This window comes from Sciurus carolinensis, chromosome 9, assembly GCF_902686445.1.
Source record: "Sciurus carolinensis chromosome 9, mSciCar1.2, whole genome shotgun sequence".
In the NCBI taxonomy this organism is placed as follows: domain Eukaryota; kingdom Metazoa; phylum Chordata; class Mammalia; order Rodentia; family Sciuridae; genus Sciurus; species Sciurus carolinensis.
The window spans coordinates 71652356-71678287 of record NC_062221.1 but is presented as its reverse complement, the minus strand read 5'-3'; the positions used below and the strand labels follow the sequence as shown (position 1 = coordinate 71678287).

The 25932-nt window shown below is 40.8% G+C and overlaps 2 protein-coding genes across 5 annotated transcripts; both read left to right on the top strand.

The window, feature by feature from the left end:
- Positions 1–501: 501 nt before the first annotated feature.
- Positions 502–9816, top strand: Argfx (arginine-fifty homeobox; the record flags this gene model as incomplete). Its single annotated transcript, XM_053743447.1, is given in 8 exon segments — positions 502–581; positions 777–796; positions 991–1098; positions 1101–1196; positions 1199–1286; positions 1288–1505; positions 6169–6281; positions 9730–9816. Coding segments are annotated over 8 exon segments (810 nt in total), but the record flags the coding sequence as incomplete, so codon positions are not given.
- Fbxo40 (F-box protein 40) lies at positions 5863–25355 on the top strand. 4 transcript variants are annotated; one of them, XM_047563137.1, is made up of 6 exons: positions 5863–6281; positions 12355–13333; positions 15108–15234; positions 16086–16118; positions 17251–19167; positions 21883–25355. In XM_047563137.1, the coding sequence occupies exons 4-6, from the start codon at positions 16116–16118 to the stop codon at positions 22093–22095; spliced, it is 2133 nt and encodes a 710-aa protein (XP_047419093.1). In that variant the 5' UTR covers positions 5863–6281; positions 12355–13333; positions 15108–15234; positions 16086–16115; the 3' UTR covers positions 22096–25355. The 4 variants fall into 4 exon arrangements, with proteins under 4 accessions (XP_047419093.1, XP_047419094.1, XP_047419092.1 ...); XM_047563138.1 differs by lacking the exon at positions 15108–15234; XM_047563136.1 differs by lacking the exons at positions 12355–13333; positions 15108–15234.
- Positions 25356–25932: the final 577 nt, after the last annotated feature.

Below are 25932 nucleotides of genomic sequence, written 5' to 3'. Positions count from 1 at the left end.
ACCAGCTTCACTCTTAACCCTTGCACCACAGAACTCAACTTGAAGAAGCTATCCAGACTGACTCCTTAGGGACAGTCTTCTCCACAATACCTGTAGTCTGCTTATTCATAGCACTATCAACAGACAACCTCCAACCTTGGAGTCTGCCAAGGCCCATAGCATTTTTGTCAAGTCTTCCTTATAATGGAGACTTCCTAAAATAATCCTTGAAAATCCCTCAGTTAAAATTCCCCACTTCTCCCTTGATCTCTGAGTTCTTCTTTAGAGTTTAGGGCCCTTCCTCTGAACCCTATCACAATCTCTGAGGCACACCCTCTTTCTTCCCTCCTCCTCCTCTGAGGTCCCCATCCTGAACCTCATTGTCCTCACTTATACCCACCTCTGTTGTCTCTGAACCTGGTGTCAATAGCGAGTTGGAGAAACATGAGGGTTATAATGCAGCTGTTTTCCCCCAGGAGAAGCTTCAAACACCTTCATTAAAACACCATATGTCCTCCTCTTCCCACGCTCTACATTTGGTTCACAAACGGGAGGTTCGAATTAAGGAAGCAGCAGCATCAACAGCAATCACTAAAGCCACAGTAATGTAGGGCAAATGAGGCTGAACACCCGAGAAATTTTTAGGAAGCAGGTTTGTTTCAGCTGTGGTGGTTCAGAGGGGCTAATGCCTAAAAATCTCTGGATGGACCCTGAGTCTGGAAATTATTTTAGTTTTATACTCAGTAGATGGTTACATGATAGTAAGAGGGAACATACATTTTGTCCCATATTCTTAGGCTAGACAGAGGTTTTACAGGTTTTTACCAAGAAAACAAATAGTATCTTTTGCATAGCAAAAGCTCTTTTTGCGACAGACAAACTCTCTTTGAGATAGACTCCATCACACATTTTATCTGCAAACCTGGCACTTACAAGAAAGAGAAAACTTCAAACTACAATGCCTTCTGCAGAAACCCTGATGACATTCTTTGTAAAACTCTTTCTGACAAGAGGAGAAGCTTAATTATGGCAAGGGTCTTTTGGGTGGGGGTACCTGGTCTGCTTCAACCAAACAGATCTTTGCAGCCAAGAAAAAAGTGCCCACCTCAAGGAGTACTTCATCAGTCCTTACTCTTTCTCTCCTGTGACTCCAGTATTCTAGAGCCCCCTTCCACCTCAGCCTGCAGGTCCTTCCAGTTGGTCAGAGAACTATCTTTACGGAGTCCAACAAGAGATTCCCAAATGCAAGACCCTCAGTTGGAATGGCTGGTGGCCTCAGTTCCTATTTTGTACTCTGATGCCTGTGACAGCCCAAATCACAGAACTGTACGGTTTTCCTGACAAGGGTGAGATATCCAACTCTTCCATCCGCTGTCTGGATGGGTATCTTTCACCCACAAGATTCCAGTTAGAAGGACAGGATTGCTCCCTCAGGACATTTGCTGGTTCAGCTGTAGGTCTATCTCCTGAGCAAACCTGGTCCAATAGGACAAGTCCGCCCAGGGTTCCAGAAGCCCTCCAGTGGGGTAGACCTTGCATTTCTCTGACCAAAGTACTAACAAATATCATACCATTTAGAAAAGACATCTTCTTGCTTCTTACATATGCCTGTTTTCTTTCCTTTATCTGCTTTTTACTCCAAGTATCTGAGTCAGAGTTACTTTGATTTCAATGAAAATACTGTAAAAACTAGAGGATATTTTTCCAAGTGTATCTCAGCAGTACACAATCAGCCCCACAGCTTTTCTTGGAGAGAAGCCTCCTAGTTGCTTAGGACGACAATGAGACTCCAGAATTCCTGCATCCTGAAACTACCTTAAACATTTTAGAGAGGAACAGTGGATTTAGGTGTCATTTACTTTTAATAAAAGAGGGTTATAAACATATTTTATTTCCAATATTTAGTTTGGGGGCTTTCTAGAGGGGATTTTCAGTTAAAATGTGAGGTAAAAAATCAACATTGCCATTAGGGGATTTTTGTTTGTTTTGTGTATGTGTGTGTGTCTGTGTGTTTTGTTGTGCTTTATCACTGAGCCACATCACCAGACCTTTTTATTTTATTTTTTATTTTGAGATGGGGTCTGGCTAGTTGCTTAGGACCTTGCTAAATTGCTGGGGCTAGCCTCCTGTCCCCGACTCCCAGGTTGTTGGAATTACAGGTGTGCATCACAATGTCCAGCATTAGTTTTAATACATAACAAGAGTCTAGACATAGTAAGAAATGTCAAAGCTGTCATTCTCTTTCTCAATGATAGGAAAACTGACAATATCAAAGTCAAACTTCGAGAGCAACATTTCAGCACATTTTCCAGCTGCACGATCAACCCACACAATCAGTAGCATGTCTCAACACTAGTAATAAGGAGACAAATAATAAAATAAGAACCTTTCAATAAATGATATATTTAGGAACTAAGAAAAGTAAACTCTCTGGAGAAAACTTTAAAAAATTGAAAAAGGGAAATAGAAAATGTTTTGAATAAAGGGCATTGGAAGTCATAAAATAATAAATTTAAGAGAACTGAAAACATTCAGAGGATGTTCTCCAGACACAATGGAATGAAATTAGAAATCAATAGCAGAAGAAAATTGAGAAACTCATGAATATGTAGATATTAAAGAACACACTCCTAAATAACCAGTGGGTAAAGAAGAAGTCACAAGGAAAATTAAAAAACGCTTTGAAATGAATGAAAACAAAAGCACAATATGCCAAAACTTATGGGTTAAAGTAAATCATCACTTAGAAGTAAACTTATAGCTGCAAATACCTATAGATAGAAAAGGAGCTGGTCTAATTATATTAATGCCTGTCAAATGAAACAGTAAGACAAAACACTTTAGTAGAAATAAAATATAATAGACATTAACAAAATGAACATTTAGGCTGAAAAATATAATTCTGAACTTGTGTATATTTAATAACATATCTAAAATATGTGAAGCAAAAGTTAACAAATTCTTGGAGAAATTTGAAAAAATACAAACCATAATATAAAGTTATCATATAAAACTCAATAACTGATAGGTCAAGTAGATAAAAATGTTAGGGTAAAAAAGATTTAACTACACAGTTAATAAGTTTAATCTAATGGAAGTATACAGAATTTACATGGCGATTTCTATATACACATTCTTTTCAAGCACAAACTAGATCACAAAACAAATCTTAACAAACTCAAATGAATCAATAACAAGCTGCATCCTTTGATTACAAAGGATAAATAAAATTAGGAGAAACCTCTCTAGCAATTAAAATCAATCAAAGGAGAAATTATAATTTGAATAGCCAAATAGCACACGTGATACTCATCTGGAGCAGCATGTATTGGGAGAAATAGCAGCAACAGTAGCAAAAGTGTTCAGGTTTCTGTTACCTGTCACATTCTGGATTATTACAGGGACCTTGCAGGGCTAGACTGTAGGCCTGGGACAGGTCATTGGTCCTTAGACTACAAAAAGATTTTTTTGGTTTGGTTTGGTTTGGTTTTTCACTTTTGACTTTTTTAATATACTTTATGTTTTAGAGCAGTTTTAGGTTCACAGCAAAATTGAGCAGAAGGTTCAGAGAATTTCTATATACCACCTACTCTTATTTGCACAGCCTCCCAGACTATCAACCTCTCCCACTAAGGTGGCATATTTGTTACAATGAATGTACCTTGACACATCATTATCACTCAATATCCGTCATTTACATTAGGTTTCTCTCTTGGAGTTGTATATCTATGGGTTTGACAAATGCATAGTAACATGTATCCACCATTATAGTATCATATAGAATACTTTCGCTGCCAAAAAATTCTTTCCTCCACCTATTCATCCCTCTCTGCCCAACTCCTGGTAACCACTAATCCTTTTACCATCCTCATAGTTTTGCCTTCAAATCAATACATTTTCACCTTTAAAAAACAGAAAAGAAGATTCAATCAAGTCCAAAGAAAGTAGGAAGAAGAAAATCAAGCCAAAAGCAGAAATAAATGAAACGAATAGAAAAAGCAATAGAGAAAAAAACAGTGAACCCAAAAGCTGGCTATTTGACAAGATCAACAAAAGGACAAACCTCTAGCTAGCCTGACCAAAGGAGAAGAAGGAGGAGAAGGCGGAGGAACAGAGGAGGACAATGATACAAATTATTAGAATCAAAAATGAAAGAGGATTTTGTATATGTATTATAGAAATAAAAAGCCAATATAAAGGAAAACTATGAACAATAATATACTAACAGATTAATGAGTATAGATGAAACAAATTCCTCAGAAGACAAAATATCAAATATAATTCAACAAGAAATAAAAACACTAAGGCCATAACAAGCAGAGAAACTGAATTAATAATCAAAAAACTTCCCACAAAGAGCAGCCCAGGTCCAGATGGCTTCACTGCTAAATTCTACCAAACGCTTAAAGAAGAATTAACAACAATCTTTCTTCAACTCTTCCAAAAACCAAAAGAGAATACTTCCTAACTTGTCCAGTAGCACCCCAACACCAAAACTGAACAGACACTGCAAGAAAATTATCTCTTCTGAATATACATGCAAAAATCCTCAGTAAAATGTTAACAAACCAAATCCAGCAGCATATAAAAAAGATTAGATACTATGACCATAACCAAATGGAAGTTTGGTTTAACATATAAAAGTTGATCTATACAATATTGATAGAGTAAAGCACAAAAGAACACATAATCATCTCAAGAGGTACAGAAAAAGTATCTGACAAAATCCCATACCCTTTCATGATAAAGACACTCAACAGACTAGGACAATCAAAATCTTCTCCTTCAACCTGATAAAGGCCATCTTTAAAAATCCACAGGTGACATCATACTAATCAGTGAAAGACTGAATGCTTTCCTCCAAAGGTCAGGGACAAATCAGGGATGGCCCCTTTCACCCCTCTTGTTCAACATAGTGTTAACCATTCAAGGAAGGCAAAAATCATCCAGAAGGTAAAGAAAATAAAGATACCTTTGTTTACCAATGACACTGTCTTATATGTTGAACTTCATAAGGAATCCACAAGAATATAATAGAACTAATAAACACATTCATCAAAGTTTCAGCATACAAAATCCATCTTGGAAATTTTTACAATGTTCAGCTGCTAGTTGCTCACACCAGGTAAGCTTTCCTAGGTGCACATACCTGCATGGAAGAATCCAGTGAAGAGGAGAATACAGGGACTGTTAATTTCAGTAGAATTTAACAAGACTGTTTTTAGTTAAAATACTTTTAAATAAGAGCTAGCATTGTTGAGCGCTTAGTATGTAGTAGACATTATTCACGTGATTTATTATATGTCTTAATGCTTTGCTACACATGGTCCCACCAAATACCATCATGCTCATTTCACAATTGACAAAAGTGAGGTAGAGAGTGGTAAGTAATTTGGTCAAAGTCACATACCTAGAAATTAGCAAAGCTTCTTTCTTCAGAACATGGCTGAATGTGTTTATTTGAAGAGGATCAAATAACACTAGACTGGGAGTTAGAAGAATGAACTGGGTCTTTCCTCTGGCTCCTCCACTAGAAAGTCACATGAACTTGCACAAGCAATTTACCTTCTCTGAACCTGTCTCCTCATCTGTAAAAAGAGGGAGTTGGAGTAAATGACAGCCTTTACTACCCCTTGTTCTCTACTTTAGACTTACTCTACGCCTGATTTCTGAATTGCAAACTGCCTTTTCCAGCCACCTGGGAAAGGCAAGGGCCAGGAGAGAACAGCTGCTGACTTGTCATGACAAGAAATAGGAGAAACAGAAACAGAACCACATGTCACTTGCACAAGTCGCTGTTTCAGCCAGCGATTGGGTTTAGGTGAGAAGTGTGGTTATAATTAGAGCAGCAGCCAGTGCTGAATGCTCCCCCAGTCTCCTGAGGCACAGCTGGACCTGCCCACTGCACACACAGGACTCCGAGGCTGCTCTGGCCTTGAAATAATCCTTCAAAGGGTTTTTCTCCTTCCTTGATGGAAAGAAAACCTACTGAAATAAAACCCATTTCCCATCAGGTTTTTCCCTGCTAATGCCATTCCAGTAGAGACCAAGTGTTGATACATAGAGGGGGAAGGAAAACGTCATTAGCTGAGCCTGGTCACATTGCCCCTTGTGATATAGTTTTATTTTTAACTTTGAAACACTTGAACTATTTCTGTTTAAGTTTTCTCCCCTTCCCTGCCTTCCCAGCAGAACTCTGTCCTCTGCTGCTGCTGATACACCCAGGCACCTCCCTGCGATCTGCTTGCTCACCATCAAGGGACACAGGAGCAGCAGATGCTGACTCAGCCTGCGCTGCTAAGGTAAGCTCTTCAATCAGGGGCAGGTGTTCCACGGGGACATTCAGATATTGAAATGCAGATGGAGGCTTGCTGTGCATCACCTTTGTGCCCTGAGGAAGTGGGTTGTTGAGCAGATTCATATGTGTGGGGGTTAGCCCTGAGAATAAGACCCAACCATGTATAAGCTGCTGTTTCAAATTAAAAATCTTAGAGCAGCTTAGAATCTACACTGCTGACAGTTTAGGTTCTTTGTTCCACAATTAACCAGAAAAGTTATGTGATAGGAGGAACAGGTTGGTGAGGAAATAGGTGGAAGGCCCAGAACCCAGAATTCCTATTTTCTAAAGTCCAAACACAATGATCTTTTCTCCAATCAACACTGTGTTCATTGCAAGTCATTCTCATGCAGTTTAAATTCTATCTACTGTATGACGCTACCAGTTAATTGAATAGTTATACTTACTGCATGTACTATTTAAACTCTGTCTGCAGTTAAGACCTGTTTTTCTCTTAACAATATTCCCTAAATGGGACTCTCTCCTCCCCAGGTCTCTTGAATCCAAAATGCATCCATGGAATATAAGTGAAAGTAGTGTTCAAGTTGAAACTTTATATAGGTTTTAGCATCCAAACCAAAAATTGTTACAAACCTGAAACTTACACATCCAGAGGGATAACAGCAAAATGATTAACGATACTGGAGGTACTGAAAGCTACAAAATGCAGGTAGATTATTCCTGACTTCTGGAATAACTGCATAGTGTTGCAAACAAATACACACACACACACACACACACACACACACACACACACACACAATTGGCAAGGGTAATGGAGCACTGTTTATTTTCTTGTATTTCTCTGGTTCAAAGTTCAGCTAAGGACATCCTGGGGAGTAGCCTATGCAGCAAAAGGGATTCTGTATACTAAACTTGGAAGCAATGCCAACTAGAAGGAGGTCTAAAGCAACCACTCAGATACCCTAACTTCTGGTTCCTTCTTGCCGGTCTCTGTAACCTCCAGATGTACCCATGACTCTGCAGTAAGTGTCTGTGTTAAAATTATGCCTGTTTGCTGGGTACAGTCAAATTCACTGTGTATAACTGCTTAACTTCATTTAATTTTTCCAGGGTTTCGATGGCACTGAGTCTCCAAAATGTATGTGGGGTGCCATCCCAGTGAGACTAGGTTGCATTAGTTTAGCAGACAGGCTCACTCATAGCCAACCCTAGATTATAGCTTTAAATTAAACAACTAAAGAGTTTAAAGGTAGAGAGATTGCTGGTGTAGGTGGAAAACTGCAGATTGCAAAGTTGTATAGATCTGGGGGAGGGTGGCTATATTTTTAGGGTATGGTGAAGTTACTGGAAGCCTGAGATTATGGAACCGGATGTGAGAATCATCCTCAGTCAACTGGTTGTATAAAAATCTCAAGATGCAAAGGGACAACTTCAATGGCTAACTTTAAACATTCTCTTTCCCTAAAATTAAATATCTCCATAGCCAGGAAATAGGTTAATAATATATAATTAGAGTAACTACTTGGCTGGTAGGTTAAGAGGTAAAGTATATATCTTTGACCTTTAACTTTTAACCTTGTCACTTTCACTGAAGTTGAAATTCAGAAATAAATCATTAGTGCTAGGGCTAGCCACATGAGGACGCAGAATAGTTAGTCACTGACATCATGTGAGGGGTGCTGAGAGGGCCCTTTGCCTAAAAATATCTCCCTGACATCAACCCTGTTTGCTACTAACCTTAAAATTATAGTAAAGAATGTTAAAACTATTATCTGTTAATCCCATTCTCTCTTGCTTCAGTCAGTGATTTAAATACACCCACTATACCTGCTATGATGACCTTGTCAACAAGTGACACTTGGTCAGCACCTTTGCCTCATTCTTCCAGGTTCTGTCCTACTCTGCCCTCGGTACTGTCTAGGCTGCCCTTAGCCACCACCAGGCAGGTAGCTCTGGGTGGTACTGTGGTTTCTACAAACTCAATAAAACATTAAAGTACAGTGGAAAAGAAGCCTGTGATTAAACTCCAGGAGCAAGATACTTTCTTTCTCTGAGTCTCTGATTCTCCTCTTAAAAATGTGGTGAAACTAGATCCTTTCCTTTCAAAGTGATTTTCTTGCATCATCAGCGTTATCTCAAGCTGATTACAGGGGAGAGTCTCAGGCTTCACCCCAGTTCCATTGAATAAAAATCTGCACTTTTAAAAGATGGCACCAGTGATTCCTATGAGCTTTGAAGTGGGAGAAGCCCTGGAACAGAGGATTTCTTGTTATCTGCCTGGTCCATACTCCTGATGGTATGGCTGAAGTAGTTAAAAGAACAAGGTCTGGTAATCCCATGGAAACAAGCCTGGCAGTGCTCAGTGTGCCTATTAATTCCAATCCACTGAAGCCTCTTCCACTTAACCTAGTAAATTCCATCTTTTTTTAAAAGCACCCCCAATTAGTATCACCACAGTTTCTTCCTAAATTTGTTTCCAGTTGCTCTCAAAAAACTACTTTGTTTAAGGTTCTATTTAATTCAACTCCATCCTATTCTATGAGCACCTATTGAGCACTGGGAGCCATTTTAGCAGCACCCACTCTCCGCCCTTCAGAGCTCATTCGGTAGTTCCTAGAGAGGCAGTTTGTGCCTGCCATTGAAGTTCCAGTCAGAGCGCCTTCCACGCCCTGATGCGCCTGCCAGTCTTGCACTTTGGCCGCATGAACCTCTCCCCGCTCCCAGCTTCAGGAAACCTCCATCAGTTTCTGCTGCTCCTGCAGTTAATTACAAGAGAGAAGCCCAGTCTGACTGGCACTTCCTTTATTCTTAATGAGCAGGAGAATGTAGGTAAACATTTAAAATTATACAAACTTGGGCCTAGGAAAGAAAGATGCCTTCAACTTGTCTTTGTGACATCTAAAAAGTTCCAGGCCTTCTGATGACAACGGCCCTCCTGGGGGAGGGGGCAGTGTCCCAGGCCTGAGCATACTATCTGAAATCATGAGCGCTTAAGGAATGCTTTGGGGGTGATTAAAGGAGCCCTGAGGATTATGGGGATTTACATTCTTAAAAGACCAAGGTAAGGTTATTTTCTTTTAATGGGGTTTAAAGATGATTAAACTGGCAGTGTTATAGAGGGTACCTTGGAGTGAGGGGCAACTGAAAATTGAAAGACCAGCCAAGGGCTACAGGAGTGATATAATGTGAAGAAATAAAGGCCTGGAAGAGGGAGGCGACCACGAGACTGGCCTAAAAATTGAATGACTTTGTTTGTCTTTGATGCTCATCCAATCCTGTGGGTTATTATGAGCCCTATTTTAGTGATGAATAAATTAGCTTTGGGGAGATTAAATAAGTTGTCAAAAAGTACTTGACTAATTCATGAGAGTATTGATTGATATACTTTACATTGGAGGTATCATAAAAGCCTCTTTGTGGAAGTAATATGTAAGGTGATATCTAAATAGCAAGAAAAAGCTCATAATGCAAATAAGGAACAAGAGGAGAATTCTCCTGATAGAAAGAACAAGTGCACAGTTTTCATGCTGGAGTAAGTCACAAGGTGGAGCCAAGTGTATAAGGGCAAGAGGTGAGGTCAAAGGGCAGGAGACAGCTCTTGCATGGCCTTGTGAGCCATGGCAAGGACTTCATACTTTATTTCTTGTGATGGAATTGGCTGGAGATTTTAAGCAGGAAAGTAATGACTTACCTTTATATGTTGTGGAATCACACTTTCTGCTGGCAAATATGAATTATGGGGTACAAATTAGGGGGCTAAGACTGATTATAAACTCATTATACTGGACTGAATGAGAGATCATGGTGCTTGGACTTGGGCCGTGGTGGTGGAGGATATGGAAAATATAGATAGAATTACCCACTGACCTTCCACACTAACTAGTAGTAATTCCTTTGTACATGGAAGCATAATACCAAGCTGCTTGTAGCTCAGTGGTTCTCAAACTTGAGCTTCCATAGAATCAGTTAGATTCAGTAAGTTAGGGTAGGACCTCCAACCAGCTTCTAGGTGATGCTGATGCTGGTTGCCTGGGAACCATACTTTAAGAACACTGTCCTTTTTGCCTTGCCTTTTCTTGTCAATTTACTACTTTCTACACAAATGGTATACCTCTACTTCATGTACAAACAGAGAAACAAGATGTATCCTATTTGTTTACAATAAAAATGAAAAAAAAATTTACTACTTTCTGAGTGGTCCACACAGCACTATGATCAGCATCACATCAAACTGTTCCCCACTTGCCAGCTTCTAAATGCTCCCCTATTTCTTTAATGAAATAGTCATTCCTTAAACTCACATAGCTGGTCCTTCCACAATTCCACTTCAGCCTCATCCAAAACACAGTAAAATCTAGTTCCATGTAGGTCTTTGAACTATTTAAGTCTAAATTATATTATTTTGACTGCTGTCCCTTTAGACAGGGGAACTTTAAAATTTGTTTTTTGGGAAAAGCACGTTGGTCTTGTGCTTGACTGAAGTTCATTCATAAAAAGGGTGAGATGCATTGCCTTTTCAGACTGGAAATGAGAATTCAAAGGTGAATATAAAAGCACAGAACTTGAAGGGCTCAGGCTTAGATTTTGGTCAACTTTTTGGCAGTGAAGTTTCTATAATTTGTATTTAGTAGGTGTTTCATTTTAAATTTTAGAATCCATATTTTAGTGAAGATTTTTAATACCAAACCCCCTTCCCTTTCACATCTGTATTCCATGTAATGCAAAGTTATCAGACCTAGATCCTTCTCTTGTTTCCTCTATTCAGAGGGGACATGATATGGGATATGGTTCAGAGACATATCAAAACATCTACAGAGATGAAGGTGGTTCTTAATGAAGAACACCTGGCTCCTTTACAATATGAATAGATCATATACATGGCCACTATGCTGGCCATGGACTTGCATTCTTCCCCAAACCAGTAAAATGGACCACACGTCTCTCTGGGTCTCTGAACACGTGTGATATAGCAAAGAGTGTTGGGTTTGAAGCTTAACAAACCTAGACTTCTTCTTGCATCAGTATCCTTGTCTATAAACTGGAAATGGTAATACCCACCTCGACTGGTTGTTGTGAGGAGTGAATGAGATGTTATATAAAAGCACACGATAAGCACCAAATTTTATTTCTCTTCCTCCACAACACCCAAAACACAGAGAAATATCTCAGTTTAGAAAAGTCAGACAGACTCCACAGAGGAGAAGTATTTAGTCTCTGCACAATGAAACAGAAGATTAAGAGAACAGGCATCTTATGTCACAAGGCAACCAATGATATATATAATTTGGTTAATTTGGGGCAACACTGATTGGCTCCATCTTAAGATGACCAATCAACTGTCCAAATCCTGGGATGTGTAACTTTTAAAGGCTGAAGCTGGGGAGTCCCAGGCAAACCAGAGTCATTGGTCTCTCTAATCACTCAGCAATAATTAGACTATTAATTTCCAGATTGGGGGGCTGGTGTGTGGCTCAGTGGTAGAGCACTTGCCTAGCAAATGTGAGGCACTGGGTTCCATCCTCAGCAACACATAAAATTAAAATAAATGCATTCCGTCCAGCTACAATTTCAAAAAATATTTTTTTTTAAATTTCAGATTGGCCTTTATCTCAGTGAGAATAATTTCCCCCAGATACAGAATGATTTTTATGAGCTTAGGCTTCATTTCTCTCCTTCCTTCTACTGTCAAACTTCTCCAGAGTAGCCTCCACTCACCGTGTCTTTCTGCTCAGCACATGTCTTCCCTCAAAGTCACTCATCTGATACAGATTTGGAACCTGAAAGGATCTTTAAATAGCAGCATTAAAAGCAGTGGGGAGGGTCATTTTCTGTTGCCAGCATGCATTGTTTTCTCTTAAAGGGATATTTTCAAATAACTTCACAGGAATGGAGAGCAATAAACCTATCCCATAAATGTTCCCACTTTAATAACACTGTCCCCACGAACAATGCTCCATAACACTGGAGGGTAAAAAGGGATTGTGTCCCTCCAGCCAGACACATCCCTACTGCCAAGGGCAGAGTATGCATATGTAACCCATTGAACTAGCCAAGCCCTTCTTTTCTCTTCCCAGGAGCTGAGCTCAACTTGATTACACTAAAAGCTGGCAAATATGAAGCTGACGTTGGTGCTGGGAGTTTTTTTCACATACTCCTGTTCTACTTGTGGTCTACCTCTTCTTTCCCACCTGAAAGCCCAAAGGAGCCTCTGAATTTTCCAGATTCCTTCTTTTATTCACAAATTGCTTTTCTGCATAGAAAACAGATGGTCACATTCCCTAGCCAGGTCTCAGGCCTGCCTGCCTTGCACTCTGTGCTTAACACTTTCCCCTCGCTCTGAGCAAACACCACATTTCAAATGACTCAGGGTCCCACATTTGCTCTGGCAAAAGCTCTTTGGGGATCTCCCATAAGCAGTGGCAGTGTAGTTGTTGTTCCTAATTTTGCAGTAGCATTTGAGGCATCCCCACCCCTTCCTTTATGTCTGTGACAATATAGTTCTGAATTGCTGAGCTCTCTGCTCTCTTCTCTGGCTCTACTTCTTCCTAATGTGCCCCAAAGTGGTTCCATGTGGCCATGTACATCATGGCTCATGTGTCTATTCTGGTGTTTCTCTTCCTTAGGCAGTGCTTCCCCTCTCGATTTTAAGTGGATAAGTTCTCAAATCTGCATCACTACATTCCAGTCCTTCATCATCCCATCCACATGATCTAGCATCATCTCAAGCAACTTGTATTAAAGTTACTGGATCCATCTTTCCTCCAAAGATGGTTCTCTTAAACCCTATTTTTCTCAAAATTATAGCCAATATTCTCTTTCTGGTTCAAAAACTTGGTGTCAACTTTGACTCTTCTTTCCTTATCTCTAGCCTGGAACAAAAATATGATTCTCCCTTTGTAATATTTCCTGTCTGCCTGTTTTCAATCTCACCCATAAAAGCTTCCATCACATTCTCTAAGTAGTACTTTCAAACTGCAGGTCCTCCTACTTCACTCATCCCTCCGCTGCTCTTAATCAACACCAAATTATTTTAGGCTCCCTATTGAGCATCAAGTAAGTCCAAATTTTTATGTCTAATATTTAAGAATTTCCAAAATAAGTCCACAATGAACTTTTCCCCTAGAAGTGAACTGGGGTATGGCAGTAGTCGCCTCCTACTCATTAAACTGTTAAATGATCAGCAGCTAGACTCCTGCATCCAAAATATGTGCTCCTTGCTTCAACATATTCTACTCCATCTCAGGCTATCTTAGATTATTCTGATTGCCATAACAAAATACCATAGGCCAGATGGCTTATAAACAACAGAAGTTTATCTCTCACAGTTCTAGAGACTCGAAAGTCCAAGACAAAAAGATGTTGATAGTTTCCATGTGTGATGAAGATCTGCATGCTGATTCATAATCTTCTTGTTCCATGTTCTTAATGGCAGAAAAGACAAGGAACCTCTGTCAGGTTTCTTTTATGAGGGCACTAATTCTATTCATGAAGTCTCTGCCCTCCTACTTAATCACCTCGGGGAAACCACACCTCCAAATACCCTCACATTACAGATAAGATGTCAACATACAAATTTGGAGGACACAAACATTCAGACTATAGTATAGTTCAATTCCCTTAACTTTCCCACTCTGACTCTCAAACCATGGTCTACCTTCCATTGGGTCCTGAACCTTTTTGAAGATCTGTCCTGTGGCTTCTCACCTGCACTCTCACAGGTTGACTAGGTGGAGAGAGCACTCTGGAATAGTCCCTCTTTCATGATCACTCAATGGGCCTAGTGGGGTCCAGCCTCAGCAACTTAGAGAGGCCCTAAGAAACATAGAGAGACCCTATCTCAAAATAAAAAATAAAAAAGGGCTGGTGATGTGACTCAGTGGTTAAGTGCCCCTGGGTTCAATCCCTGGTACCAAAATCATCATCATCATCATCATCATCATCATCACATGGACAGGGTGTTAAGATTGTAAATTCCAATACACACCCTGCATGGGAAGACCAGAATCCATAGCAGGACTATCCAGTAGCATTTTCTGTGTTATCCAGAAGAGTAGTTATCAGCCAGATGTGGATAGTAAACACTTGAAATATGACTAGCATGAACTGAATCATTCATTTTATTTTATTTAAATTCATTTTATTTTATTTAAATTAAATAGCCACATCTGGTTGACAGTATTGAACAGTGCAGGTCTATATGAGTTAACACACATCACAACTGATTCTAATGAAAAATAGCATTTAAGGTTCACTTTGTCAAGAAGTCCAGGTAATTCATGCTCCTTACTGGCACATGGTGGGTAATCAACAAATGTTTGTTGAATGGATAGATGAACAAGTGAATAAAAAAATTAACCAGACTACAGTTTCCTTGAGATTTAAGACTGTCTCTCCTGAAAAAGAAAACCTGAGGGACAGTTTCAAACTAAAGAGGCTAAAAAGACTTAACCAAATGCAAGAAACTGGCCTTGAAAGGATTCTTGTTCAAAATTGAACATTAGAAAAATTAAAAATTATGGAAAACATTTTTGTAACAACTAGGGAATTAGAAATATAAACAACATGTAACATAACATTAATAAATAATTTTTAGTTTTCTTAGATGAAATAATGTTGTAATTACCAAAGAAAATGTCTTTATTCTTGGAAATGCATGCTGAAGTACTTAGAAATGAAGTGTCATGATACTTATTTTCAGTCAGAAACATGTGTAAGAGAGAGAAAAAGAGAAGAGAAAAGAAGGGGGCATAAAAATGACAAAATGTTAACAGTTGTGGAATCTAGGTAGAGTGTTTTTGGATGCTTGTTTTTTTTTTTTTTTTTTTAGCTCCCTTAAACTTTTAAATATATTTTAAAATTTTCAAAAAAAATATTGGAAGAAAACTCACCCACAATGAATTGACAAGATAAGCACTGTTCTGAGTTTCGAGCATTTTTAGCTACGGTGCTATAAGGTAGGTACTATTATCATCCTCCCTTTACAGACTGAGAATCTGATGAACAATAAGTGGAGTGTCTTTCCCAAAGTCTTATGACTGCTGACCTGTAGCACCAGGGTTGAGGCCTGTGTAGTCTGTCTCCAACCTGTGCATTGTGCACTCACAAACTCTGCATCTCCACTTTCGCTGGAAAAATCAGAAGACCTGGCAACACATTTCCACATGGAACCAATTGTCCAGAGCTGGGTAGCTTCATTCCCCTGAAGGCAGGGAATCTATTTCCTATTTAGCCTGCAACTGAGGCCTTTGGGGTTTTGACCCCTGCTGAGCACAACACAGTGGAAGACACTAAGGTGATGGCACATGACAGATATGTCACAGGTACTTTGACACTTCCCAGGCTGACTTGGCTATCAGGCTGACCTCTCATTAGTCATGAAGTTCCAGTAAGAGAAAACGTGAGGGGGTAACTTGAACAGATTGGGAAGCTATAGGAGAGGGAAGTAGGAATACTAGAATAATTTTCAATAGAAAATGGAGGAAAGTTGCAGGAAACGAGTTGTGTGTCCCATGGGTGTAGGTAATGTGCTGCATCAGAGGGCAGCAGGGGTCAGTGCAGGAGCATGGGCCAGCATGACCCTGGTTGGAAACCTGACTCCATCACTTAGCAGTGTGTGACCTGGCTAAGTTACTTAACTTCTTTAAGCTTCCATTTCTTTGACCATAAAATGGGAGCACCACCTCCAGGATGGTGAGAGGAATTAAATGAGAGAATATGTGGAGTCTCTATGACTCCTGTTAATATAAATAACCATAATATTTTTCTTACTAATCATTAATATTCACATCTTCATATTTTCCCCTAGAGTTAAGAAGCAAGAAGAAATTGGGAAGCTATGGTAAGTGCTAGATGCTTGTTGGAGCTTCACCTTTCAGTTGAAGTCTTGATTTATTTAGCCTATAGCCCAAGCAGCTGGCAGACTTGTCCTTATGATTTGATGATATTTATTGGCAAGAAATTAACAAAGAGTAGGGGGAAAGCAGAGAGTTGAAAACAATTTGTGGGCAGTTTTAATGAAAATATTTAAATAAGGTTCCCACCACATAGGAATGTAAATGTTTGAGAAGATGAAAATGTTTATTGCCCTGTGATTATTGCACATTATCTATGTGAATTGAATTATCATATAGTACCCCACAAATACGTACAAATATTATCAAGTAAAAATTAAAAAAATAAGACAGTGAAAAGTCAACAATACCCTAATTGATTAACAATTCCTTCAGAAAATACTATCAAGTATCTACCATGATCCAGGTCCTGTACCAGGAGCTAGGAATTCAAGTGTGAGCAAAACCAGACACGGCCCCTTTTCCTCCCAGCATACCTCTGGAGATGATTGAATGAATGACAGCACACCATTTTCTGGAAGGTTACATTGCCAGTATAAAGAAAGATTGCAAAGAATAAATACCAATCTACTCTTATGTTATAATAGAAGTTCAAAAAGCAGGATTCAAAATTGTATTCTTAGTATTAACTATATAAATCATCTCTAAGCCACAACTCAATAATAACAACTGTCAACGTCATAGATCATTACATTCAGCTTTTTTTTTGTTCTTTTCTAAACGTATCTATTATATAGGAGGATGAACATTGGAAAAAATTTTAAGAGTGTTGATAGTTGTTATTCCTAGCTTGTGGGACTTAGATGAATTTTTTTTCTCTCTTCAATCATCCCTATCTTACAAGGTTCCTACAAAAATCATGTGTAGGTCTGGGGCTGTGGCTCAGTGGCAGAGTGCTTGCCTACCAAGTGTGGGGCACTGGGTTCGATCCTCAGTATCACATAAAAATAAATAAATAAATAAAATAAAGGTGGGTTGTCCATCTACAACACACAAAAAAAATTTTAAATCATGTATAGACAGAAAAGAAGCAAATTAAAACACTGTCTCAGACATGCATTGAGCTTCTCTTACAGCATTCATTTTTTCTCTCTTTTCCCTTGCCCTTGGTGTGTCCAGGGCAGGGTACACAGGCCCCCACCTGGGCCACACAGGCATTGTGAGGGATGTATCAACCGCCACTGCCACGTTCCTGTGGAGCCCAACGTCTCCTGCCTGGTGATAAACTGCCACCTGCTCTGTGGTGCTACCTTCCACATGTGCAAAGAGGCAGAGCACAAGCTCCTCTGTCCCTTAGAGCAGGTTCCATGCCTCAACTCTGAATATGGCTGCCCCCTTTTAATGTCCCGCCACAAGCTGGCCAAGCACCTGCAGGCATGCCCTGCCAGCGTGGTCTGCTGCTCCATGGAATGGAACCGCTGGCCAAATGTGGACTCAGAAACAGTCCTTCATGAGAATATCATGAAAGAGACCCCCAGTGAGGAGTGTTTGGACACAGCCCTGGCCCTCCAGGATCAGAAGATTCTCTTCAGATCCTTGAACATGGTAGAGCTTTTCCCAGAAACTAGAGATGCCACGGAGGAGGAGCCAACTAAGAATGGTGACGCCAGCTGGGAGGAAATGGGAGGCGCAGTGGGAGGAGCGGATGCCAGTTTGGTACCACACAACTGTTTGTCAGCAGCTAACGGGGAGATGAAAGAGTTGAGTCAAGAAGAACGAGAGGCATTAGCCAAAACCAAAGAAGGGATGGACCTGGCCAACTTCAGCAAGTGGGAAAACATGTTCAGCAAAGAACACACAGCCTCTGCTTTAACAAGTTCATCAGCAAATTGTGAGAGCAAGAGCGGGGAGGGTGCAGGGACAGAACAGAGTTCCAGTGGCAATGACATGGTAGATGGAGAGGCTGCTGCCAAAGGCAAAGAACCACAGCAAGACCAGAAGCAGCAGAACTTTCCTGCAGTAATGGAAAAGACAGGGCTTGCTCCCTGGCAGGATGGTGTTCTGGAAAGACTGAAAACCGCTGTGGATGCAAAGGACTATAATATGTACCTAGTGCACAATGGGCGGATGCTCATTCACTTTGGTCAGATGCCTGCTTGCACACCCAAGGAGAGAGACTTTGTTTATGGCAACCTTGAGGCTCAAGAAGTTAAGACCGTTTACACCTTCAAAGTTCCTGTGAGCTACTGTGGGAAGCGGGCACGAATTGGGGATGCCATGTTGAGTTGCAGGCCAAGTGAACACAAGGCCGTAGATACTTCCGATTTGGGAATCACTGTGGAGGACCTGCCAAAATCAGATCTCATTAAAACCACCCTCCAGTGTGCTTTGGAAAGAGAACTCAAGGGTCACGTCATCTCTGAATCCAGGAGCATTGATGGGCTGTTCATGGATTTTGCCACACAAACGTACAACTTTGAGCCAGGACCATTTTCCTCAGGGACAGTGCTGGCTGATCTCCTGACTACTGCGAACCCAGAGGGACTTCATGTGGAGCTCCACAGTGAGTGTGTGACCAGGAGACACAACAAGAGTAGCTCAGCCTTTACTTTCACCTGCAACAAATTCTTCAGGAGGGATGAATTCCCCCTGCACTTTAAGAATGTCCACACAGACATTCAGTCATGTCTCAATGGCTGGTTCCAGCATCGATGCCCCCTTGCCTACCTGGGCTGTACGTTTGTTCAAAACCATTTCCGTCCCCCAGGACAAAAGTCCAAAGTGATCTACAGTCAGAAGCTCAAGACCTTTGCCATCAAGCCAGAGGTTGCTCCAGAGCTGAATGAGAGCAGGAAAAACAACCATCTTGTAAGCCATGAAGGAAAAAGCCAGAATTCTCTAACCAGTCTGCCCCTGGAAATTTTGCAGTACATTGCTGGGTTCTTGGACAGCATCAGCCTGTCCCAGCTCTCCCAGGTATCTGTGCTGATGAGGAATATCTGTGCCACGCTCTTACAAGAGAGAGGGATGGTCCTCTTACAATGGAAGAAGAAGAAATATTCCCATGGAGGCACCTCCTGGAAAGTCCACAGAGAGGCAAGTTAATATTCATTCATTCAACAAATATTTGTACAGAGCTTTTGATGTCTCAAGCATTGCACTAGGCATTAGGACAGTTGTTGGAAGTAAGACTGATCAAGGAAATCGGTCTATAAGGGGAGACAGACCCTTCTCCACCCTGGTGTGTCCCTAGAAGCTGATCTCTGCAGATTGCTCAACTGGCTCCCTTGCCCTCCCGCTTCCAGTGGGGCTAATCCTATGGCAGGGAGGGAGGGAGGAAGAATGGGATTTAAGGATCCACTCTTCTGGTTCTTCCTTCATGACCCCTGGAACTGGCTAAGTTCCCCCACTAAAGGTGGCTGTATCAGGTGGCTCTCCCCACACAGTTACTCATTCTGGGTTCCAGTGACAGCCTTCTTCCCCTTCAGGCTTCCTTCAAGGGAGTAAATCTATACTGTTACTCTATTCTGGGTTCTTGGACAGCATCAGCATCAGTATCTAGTTTTGGAGACTGCACTGTATCTCCTGATTTTCCTGATTTTCCTTACCCACTTATTTATAAATCATTCCTTTTAAAAATTATCTCAATGTGACCTCATTTGTGTGTGCCATCTGTTTTCTGCTTGAACTCTGATTAATACAGTAGAACAACAAATTCTTCTCAGTCCCATGTCATATGATTTTTCATTGTTGTTTGTTTTGTAGTGCTGGGCATTGAACCCAGAGCCTTAAGCATGCATGTTTGGCAAACACTATCCCTGAACTATGCCCCCAGCCCTTGATGTTTCTTTTAAGAATAGTTTTTGGGGTTGATAAAGGCATTTTGAAATTCTAAATGAATTCAATCCACTAATCTTTCCTGGTCCAAATGCTTAATTTTTCAGAAAACTTTATTGTATCAAAGCATCTTTCCCTTCAGCAAAATTTTCTTTCTTTTTCTCCATTGAGTCATATTCGCTTAGCTGTATTATGATTTCTACAGAAGTGAGACTCCTAATTCATCATATCTAAGTGCCTGTAATGTTAATGTCCTTTTTATGGGGGGGTGGGTAGTGGGGATTAAATCCAGGGATACTTCACCACTGAACTGAGCTACATCTCCAGCTCTTTTCATTTTTTATTTTGAAATAGGTTCCCCTACACATTGCTCAGGCTGGTCTTAAACTTGTGTTCTTCCTCCCTCAGCCTCCCAAGGAGCTGGGATTACAAGGGTGTGCCACCACACCTGGCCTGTAATATTCTTTCTCAGAGTAAATATGTTGGTAATATGAACCAAGAATGAATAATATCTATTTAGGTGAATAATTGTATAACATCACTGTTGCATTTTTCCTAATAGGTGGGTGTTTAAGTGCTGCACTGGGGAATTAGAGTTGTTTCCATCTAATTTTATTGGCTATATCTAAAATGTCTTGTATATTTCCATTATTTATCACCTAGGCAGTCTTCTTCAAAGAATTATTATAAGATTCTCCCTTGTGTATCCATTCCTGCATCCATGTGTTAAACCCTGCCTGTCAACCACATGCTAAGGATAAACAGTGAACAAGATGCTGCCTTTTGGAAAAGTGTTATCTAAAACTACCTATTATCTTCTTCTATAAAACAGATGCAAATAATTTAATTTACATTCTAGAAATCACATTCTTCTTTTTTATTTTTATTTTTCCTTTTTTGGGGGAATGGAGTGGGTGGGTTTCAAGTTTGTTCCTAATTCAATGATTGCTGACCACTCCTGGATATCATTTAGGACAAACTAATTTCCTTGCAGAAAAGAATAAAGAGAATTTTATTTGGGGCTAAAAGATATTCACAATAAAATGGCTTTTTAGGTAAAAGGGAAATAGTTCCAAGATCCCAAGAAATACTTTTCTTGCACAGGAACAAGACAAAGCACTGAGGGTGAAGTAGTCAGGTTGAAAGGGTATCAGATTATGCCATGCCTCACAGCCATATTTTAATACTAGTAACTTTGCCACCACATCCCAGGTGGAAAGAACAGAGAACAGAGAGTGTTTTATTGAGTACTAGACTCATAGAATTCTCCACTGGGGTAAGACCCTAATTAGTTAGAATACTTTTAATTTCAAGCAGTAGAAAACCAACTAAAAGTACCATAAACAATAAGTGGAATTTATTAGCTTATATAACTCATGGTTTCAGGTAAGGCTTGATTTAGCAAGTCAAAAAATTCCCCCAAATGTTCTTTTAACTTCCCTTTTTTGTGGTGCTGGGGACTGAACCCAGGGACTTGTGTTTGCAAGACAAGCACTCTACTAACTGAGTTATCTCCCCAGCCCTACTCTCTGTTTATTATCTCTGTTTCCTCACTATTGACTCCATTCTAAGACAATTCTTTGGTGGTCCCTGGTGACTGATAGCAGCTCCTAGGACTACAGTTCCCAGTTCAAGTACAGAAGGAGAAAGATAATCTGCTTTTTGAAATCTCAAACCAAAGTGCTGGGGTAGGACCCATTGGTGCTAACTGTCCTGATTTGAACTATGTCTACTCTCGAACTAATCACAGTTGCTAGTGGAAGGACAGGGGAAGGTAGGTGTATGTCAGTATGCTGATTGGTGTCCGTCATTCCCACACAACTGCAAGGCTGTCTGGGAAGATTATTAATTGGAAGGGGGAACCAGGAATTGGACACTGGGGAAGAAACTAACAAAAGTAAAATGCCACTGATAAAATGCCAGCCTGAGGGCATTGCCCAGTGGTTACCTTTAAGCTTTTCTCTTTCCCCACAGATCTGGCAGTTCAGCAGCCTCTTCTCCCAAATCAAGAGCTGGGAATTTAATGAAGTCACCTCCATGTCCGAGCACCTAAAGGCCTGTCCTTTCAACATTAGAGAGCACAAGACTGACCCGATTCGTTTGACCAGCATGTGTCAGCCCCGCGAGCAGGCCCAAGAGAGCTTAGTCTCCACCTTTAGAACTAGACCACGTGGAAGACACACCTAGAGATTCAGATGTCATCACTCTTGAATTTTTCCTTGGAGTGATTGAAAGTAGGACTGAGAATGGTTTAAGAAATGCCGGCTGTAAACTACATATCTGCTTCATTGCATGTATTGGAACATATAATGTCCTTCAAAACCTCAGCAATTGTACTAGATCTAAGAATTTCCTAAGCGATGACTTATATGATAGTGCCACATTGTGACTCCTTTCCTTTCTTTTTCTTTTTTTCTAAAATAGATAAATCCGAGGAGAGAATAAGTAACTGAGGCCATCTGGAAAAGGAATACGAGTCTTTAGGAGGTGAGAGAGCAATGAAATTCCATAACCAACACAAATCTATGATTTTACACGGGGCTTTTTAGTGTATGAAACTTGCATATGGCAGGGCAGACAGTGCAGGGACAGCTACTAGGTACAGAGTTACCTTCCAGGGTGCCTGGGAGGAGGGCACCCAGCTCCAGGGTTCTGCAGCTGGGCCTGTCTTTAATTGTCAAGTCCAGCGTGTCTTTTGGTTCCCCTGATGCCTCTAACCTCAAGTAGTCCCAACTCAGTTGGACAGAACAGAACCCCTGGCTGAGCACAGCAGCTGGGAGGACACTGCAGGCCAAAGGGTGAGGACAGTAAAGAAGTCAGAGTCTCTTGTGTACATTCTTAGCAACCTATAGAAGGAAAGTCTTAAAAAATGAGGAAAAGTTCAGAGGAGACTGTATTTGTGGAGAAAGTTAGGACAAAAATCACAGCCTACTGTTTAATGTTTTTGATAATGACTCAAAAGTCAAGGTTTTTTTTTTTTTTTTTTCTTTTTTTTTTTTTTTGAGACACATAGTGTAGGTCTGGGTTAGGGAGAGCATAGGCATAGCCCACTGCCACCTCGTGTTTGAAATGACCTCAATTCATGATGCCAACCTCAGTGTCATGCCAGGACACACAGGGGAGCCGAGAGACCACACAATGGGTAAAGTCTAGACAAGACCCACCATAGTTCCTGTGGTGTTGGTCCATAGGTACTACACACCACTTGGATAGTCCACTGGGAGTCTTGGAGAGAAAGACACATGAACACAATGGTTCCCTGAATTGCTCCAAGTTTGCTGGTCATCCCTCTGGCCTGTCAAAAAGGCTATTTTTGGTAACACTCCATGAATATTCACAAAACATAAGTTGAGGGAAAAGTCCACAATAAACCTGTATCTCCTAAAGCAGGGTTTCCCAACCTTGGAACTCCTGGCCACTTGGAACCCTGACTAGCTTCACCACTGAGCCACATCCCCAGTCCCTTTTCATTTTTTATTTGAGACAGGGTCTCACTAAGTTGCTGAGACTGACCTTGAACTTGTGATCCTCCTGCCTCAGCCTCCCGAGATGCTAGGATTACAGGTGTGCACCACTGCGCCTGGCTGGAACTACTGACATTTGAATTGGATAATTCTTTGTCATAATGGACTGTCCTATGTATTATAGAATATTTAGCAATATCCTTGGCCTCTATTTATTAAATACCCCACAGTAGCGCTTACACAGTGAACACCAAAAATGTCTCCAGATATTGCAGAATGTCCTCTGGGAGCAAAGTGTCTCCAGTTGAGAACCACTATCCTAAGGAATATCATCGCAGTCACAGTAATTTAAAATATGCTTATTTTTTAGTATAACAAAATCTTGTTTCATATAGCCATCCACAATGGCCGTGATTTAATGCAGCCTTTATGTATTTACTAAATAGGTTTTAGATGCCAGGTGATATTAAATTGGAAACCAGATTAATCCAATTGCTTATGGCTTCATGGCCCTGGGCCACATGTAAGAATATGTGCTTTCTGCTCTGTCCAGGTATAGCCAGTCAGAAAAGTTACTTGTCTTTTGTTTATGTCCCTCCTACCTTAATCAGTGCCATTTTCCAAGCAGTTCTAGCTGTTCTCAAGCAAGTGAGAAATATGGAAAAGGGAGGACAGAACAAAAGGGAAGCAGAGGAAGAACTCACCCAACAAAAGAAATTGTCTCACATCCGGGCGCTTGTTTTGACTGGGTCTCCTCAGTTCAGAGCTGTTGTAGATCACACCTCTGAGAAGTCAAGATGGCATAGAGCAAGCCCCAGACCAGAAATATGCTCATCTTTCATTATTATGTGCCACTTGGTACTATTTGGTAATGTAATTTTACTTTTTCTAATGCTTATTGTTTGATTTATATTTTACATTTATATATGCCATTGTTTTCTAAAAATACAACTAGAATGTGATCTAAGGTTTTATTCAGTGAAGATGAATAACTAGAAGCCAACACTGGACTACAAGGTGGGAAAGAAGGAATGGAGTTTTCTGGGTATCAGTTCCATGTGTTTGGAATCTGGGCCTTCCTATGTAGAGGAATAAAGCTCCCAAAGTCCACTCTGGATTTCTAATTAGAAAAAGAGAGAAAGGGGAACAGATGACAAAGAGTCAGGGGTGTTGGAGGAATGAGGAGCAAAGGGCCATAGAGACCAGAAGAAGGCAGAGGGCTTTCCCTCCACAGGGTCGGTGGGCGGGGCACCGGTTCAGGACACGCCCCACTGCTTTGTCGGGCAATCTCCTCACTTGCTTGCTCCTTTCAGAACAGTACTGATTTGGTCAACATCATCAAGCACATTTATACGATGATTGTCTATATTACAGGAAAACGGGGTACTGCAGGTATCCCCTGGTTCCTAGAATCAAACATGTTTTGGGGGGAGAGGGCATAGAGAGCAGAAGGGGACATTTTAAGAGGGGTTGTGGGGAGAAAAATGATTTGATTAGTGAGGTGAAACTATAGGGAGTAGCAGGAGCAGCGAGTGTCATCAGAAGAGGCAAGACAGCTAGACATGGCTTCAGAATAAGAAGCACTGAGGTGAGTGAAGAGGGCTGTGTCCCAGGAATAGAGCCTGGACAGGGAGCCGTCTGAGCAGAAACCATGATGAGCATCACAGCTCCCCCAAAGGCGGACCAGAGCAGAGACCAGCTGAACACGGAGGTTGAGGTCTGTAGAACTGGGCCAGAAAGGACTCTCTTTCTTAGCAGCATAGAGATCTGGAAAAGAACTTTCTCTTCTTCTGAAGGGAAGAGTGAAAATGCAAGGTGGAACTTGGAGCTGTAGCAGGAAATTGCTGTAAAAATCTGACTTTTGTGTGAAATCAAATCAAACTGAAATGAAGAATGATATTGTGTATGTGGTGACTTACTGCTATATACTGGAAATCCTCTCGTCTCTACAGGAGGAAATAAAAGCTGCTTTGCACTCTGAAAGGCTGTGAATCTTGTGATTTATGTCTAGAGACAGTTTTGTGATTCACTGGCATAGAACTCATTATCAAAACTAAGAATTGTGTGTCTTGAAGGAAAGTCAAGAACAAGCTTGAGGTGTGCAGCTCTCTAGGTGCCTGAGCAGCTCACTAATTCTAATGAAGTCCTAGAGCAACGGTGGATCTCAGCCACTGATCCTACCTCCTCCTTGACCCCAATGCCTTCTCCATCTTTGAAAGCTGTACTCAACTTGGATGCTGGTAACAGCATAGATTCTATGTTCTATCAACCAAAGATCACCTACACCAAACCCCCAACTTTGTGCACTCATATCTTCTCTCTCTGACCTTGCTGAGGCTGAGCACAATCGTCCGGGACTGAGGAAAAGCCACCTTGCCCTGGCCTCTCAATTTCCCTCATCCCCATGTTTTGCTTGGTGATTCACTTTTTGCCCACAATGACCTGTCCACATGTCCTCACCTCCTTTCATATCTGCCTCAGCTCTGAGCCATTCAGAAGTTTCATGTGCTTCGCCCGTTAGCCTCTTTCCTGGACACTAATTTCAGTCACCCAGCTACAA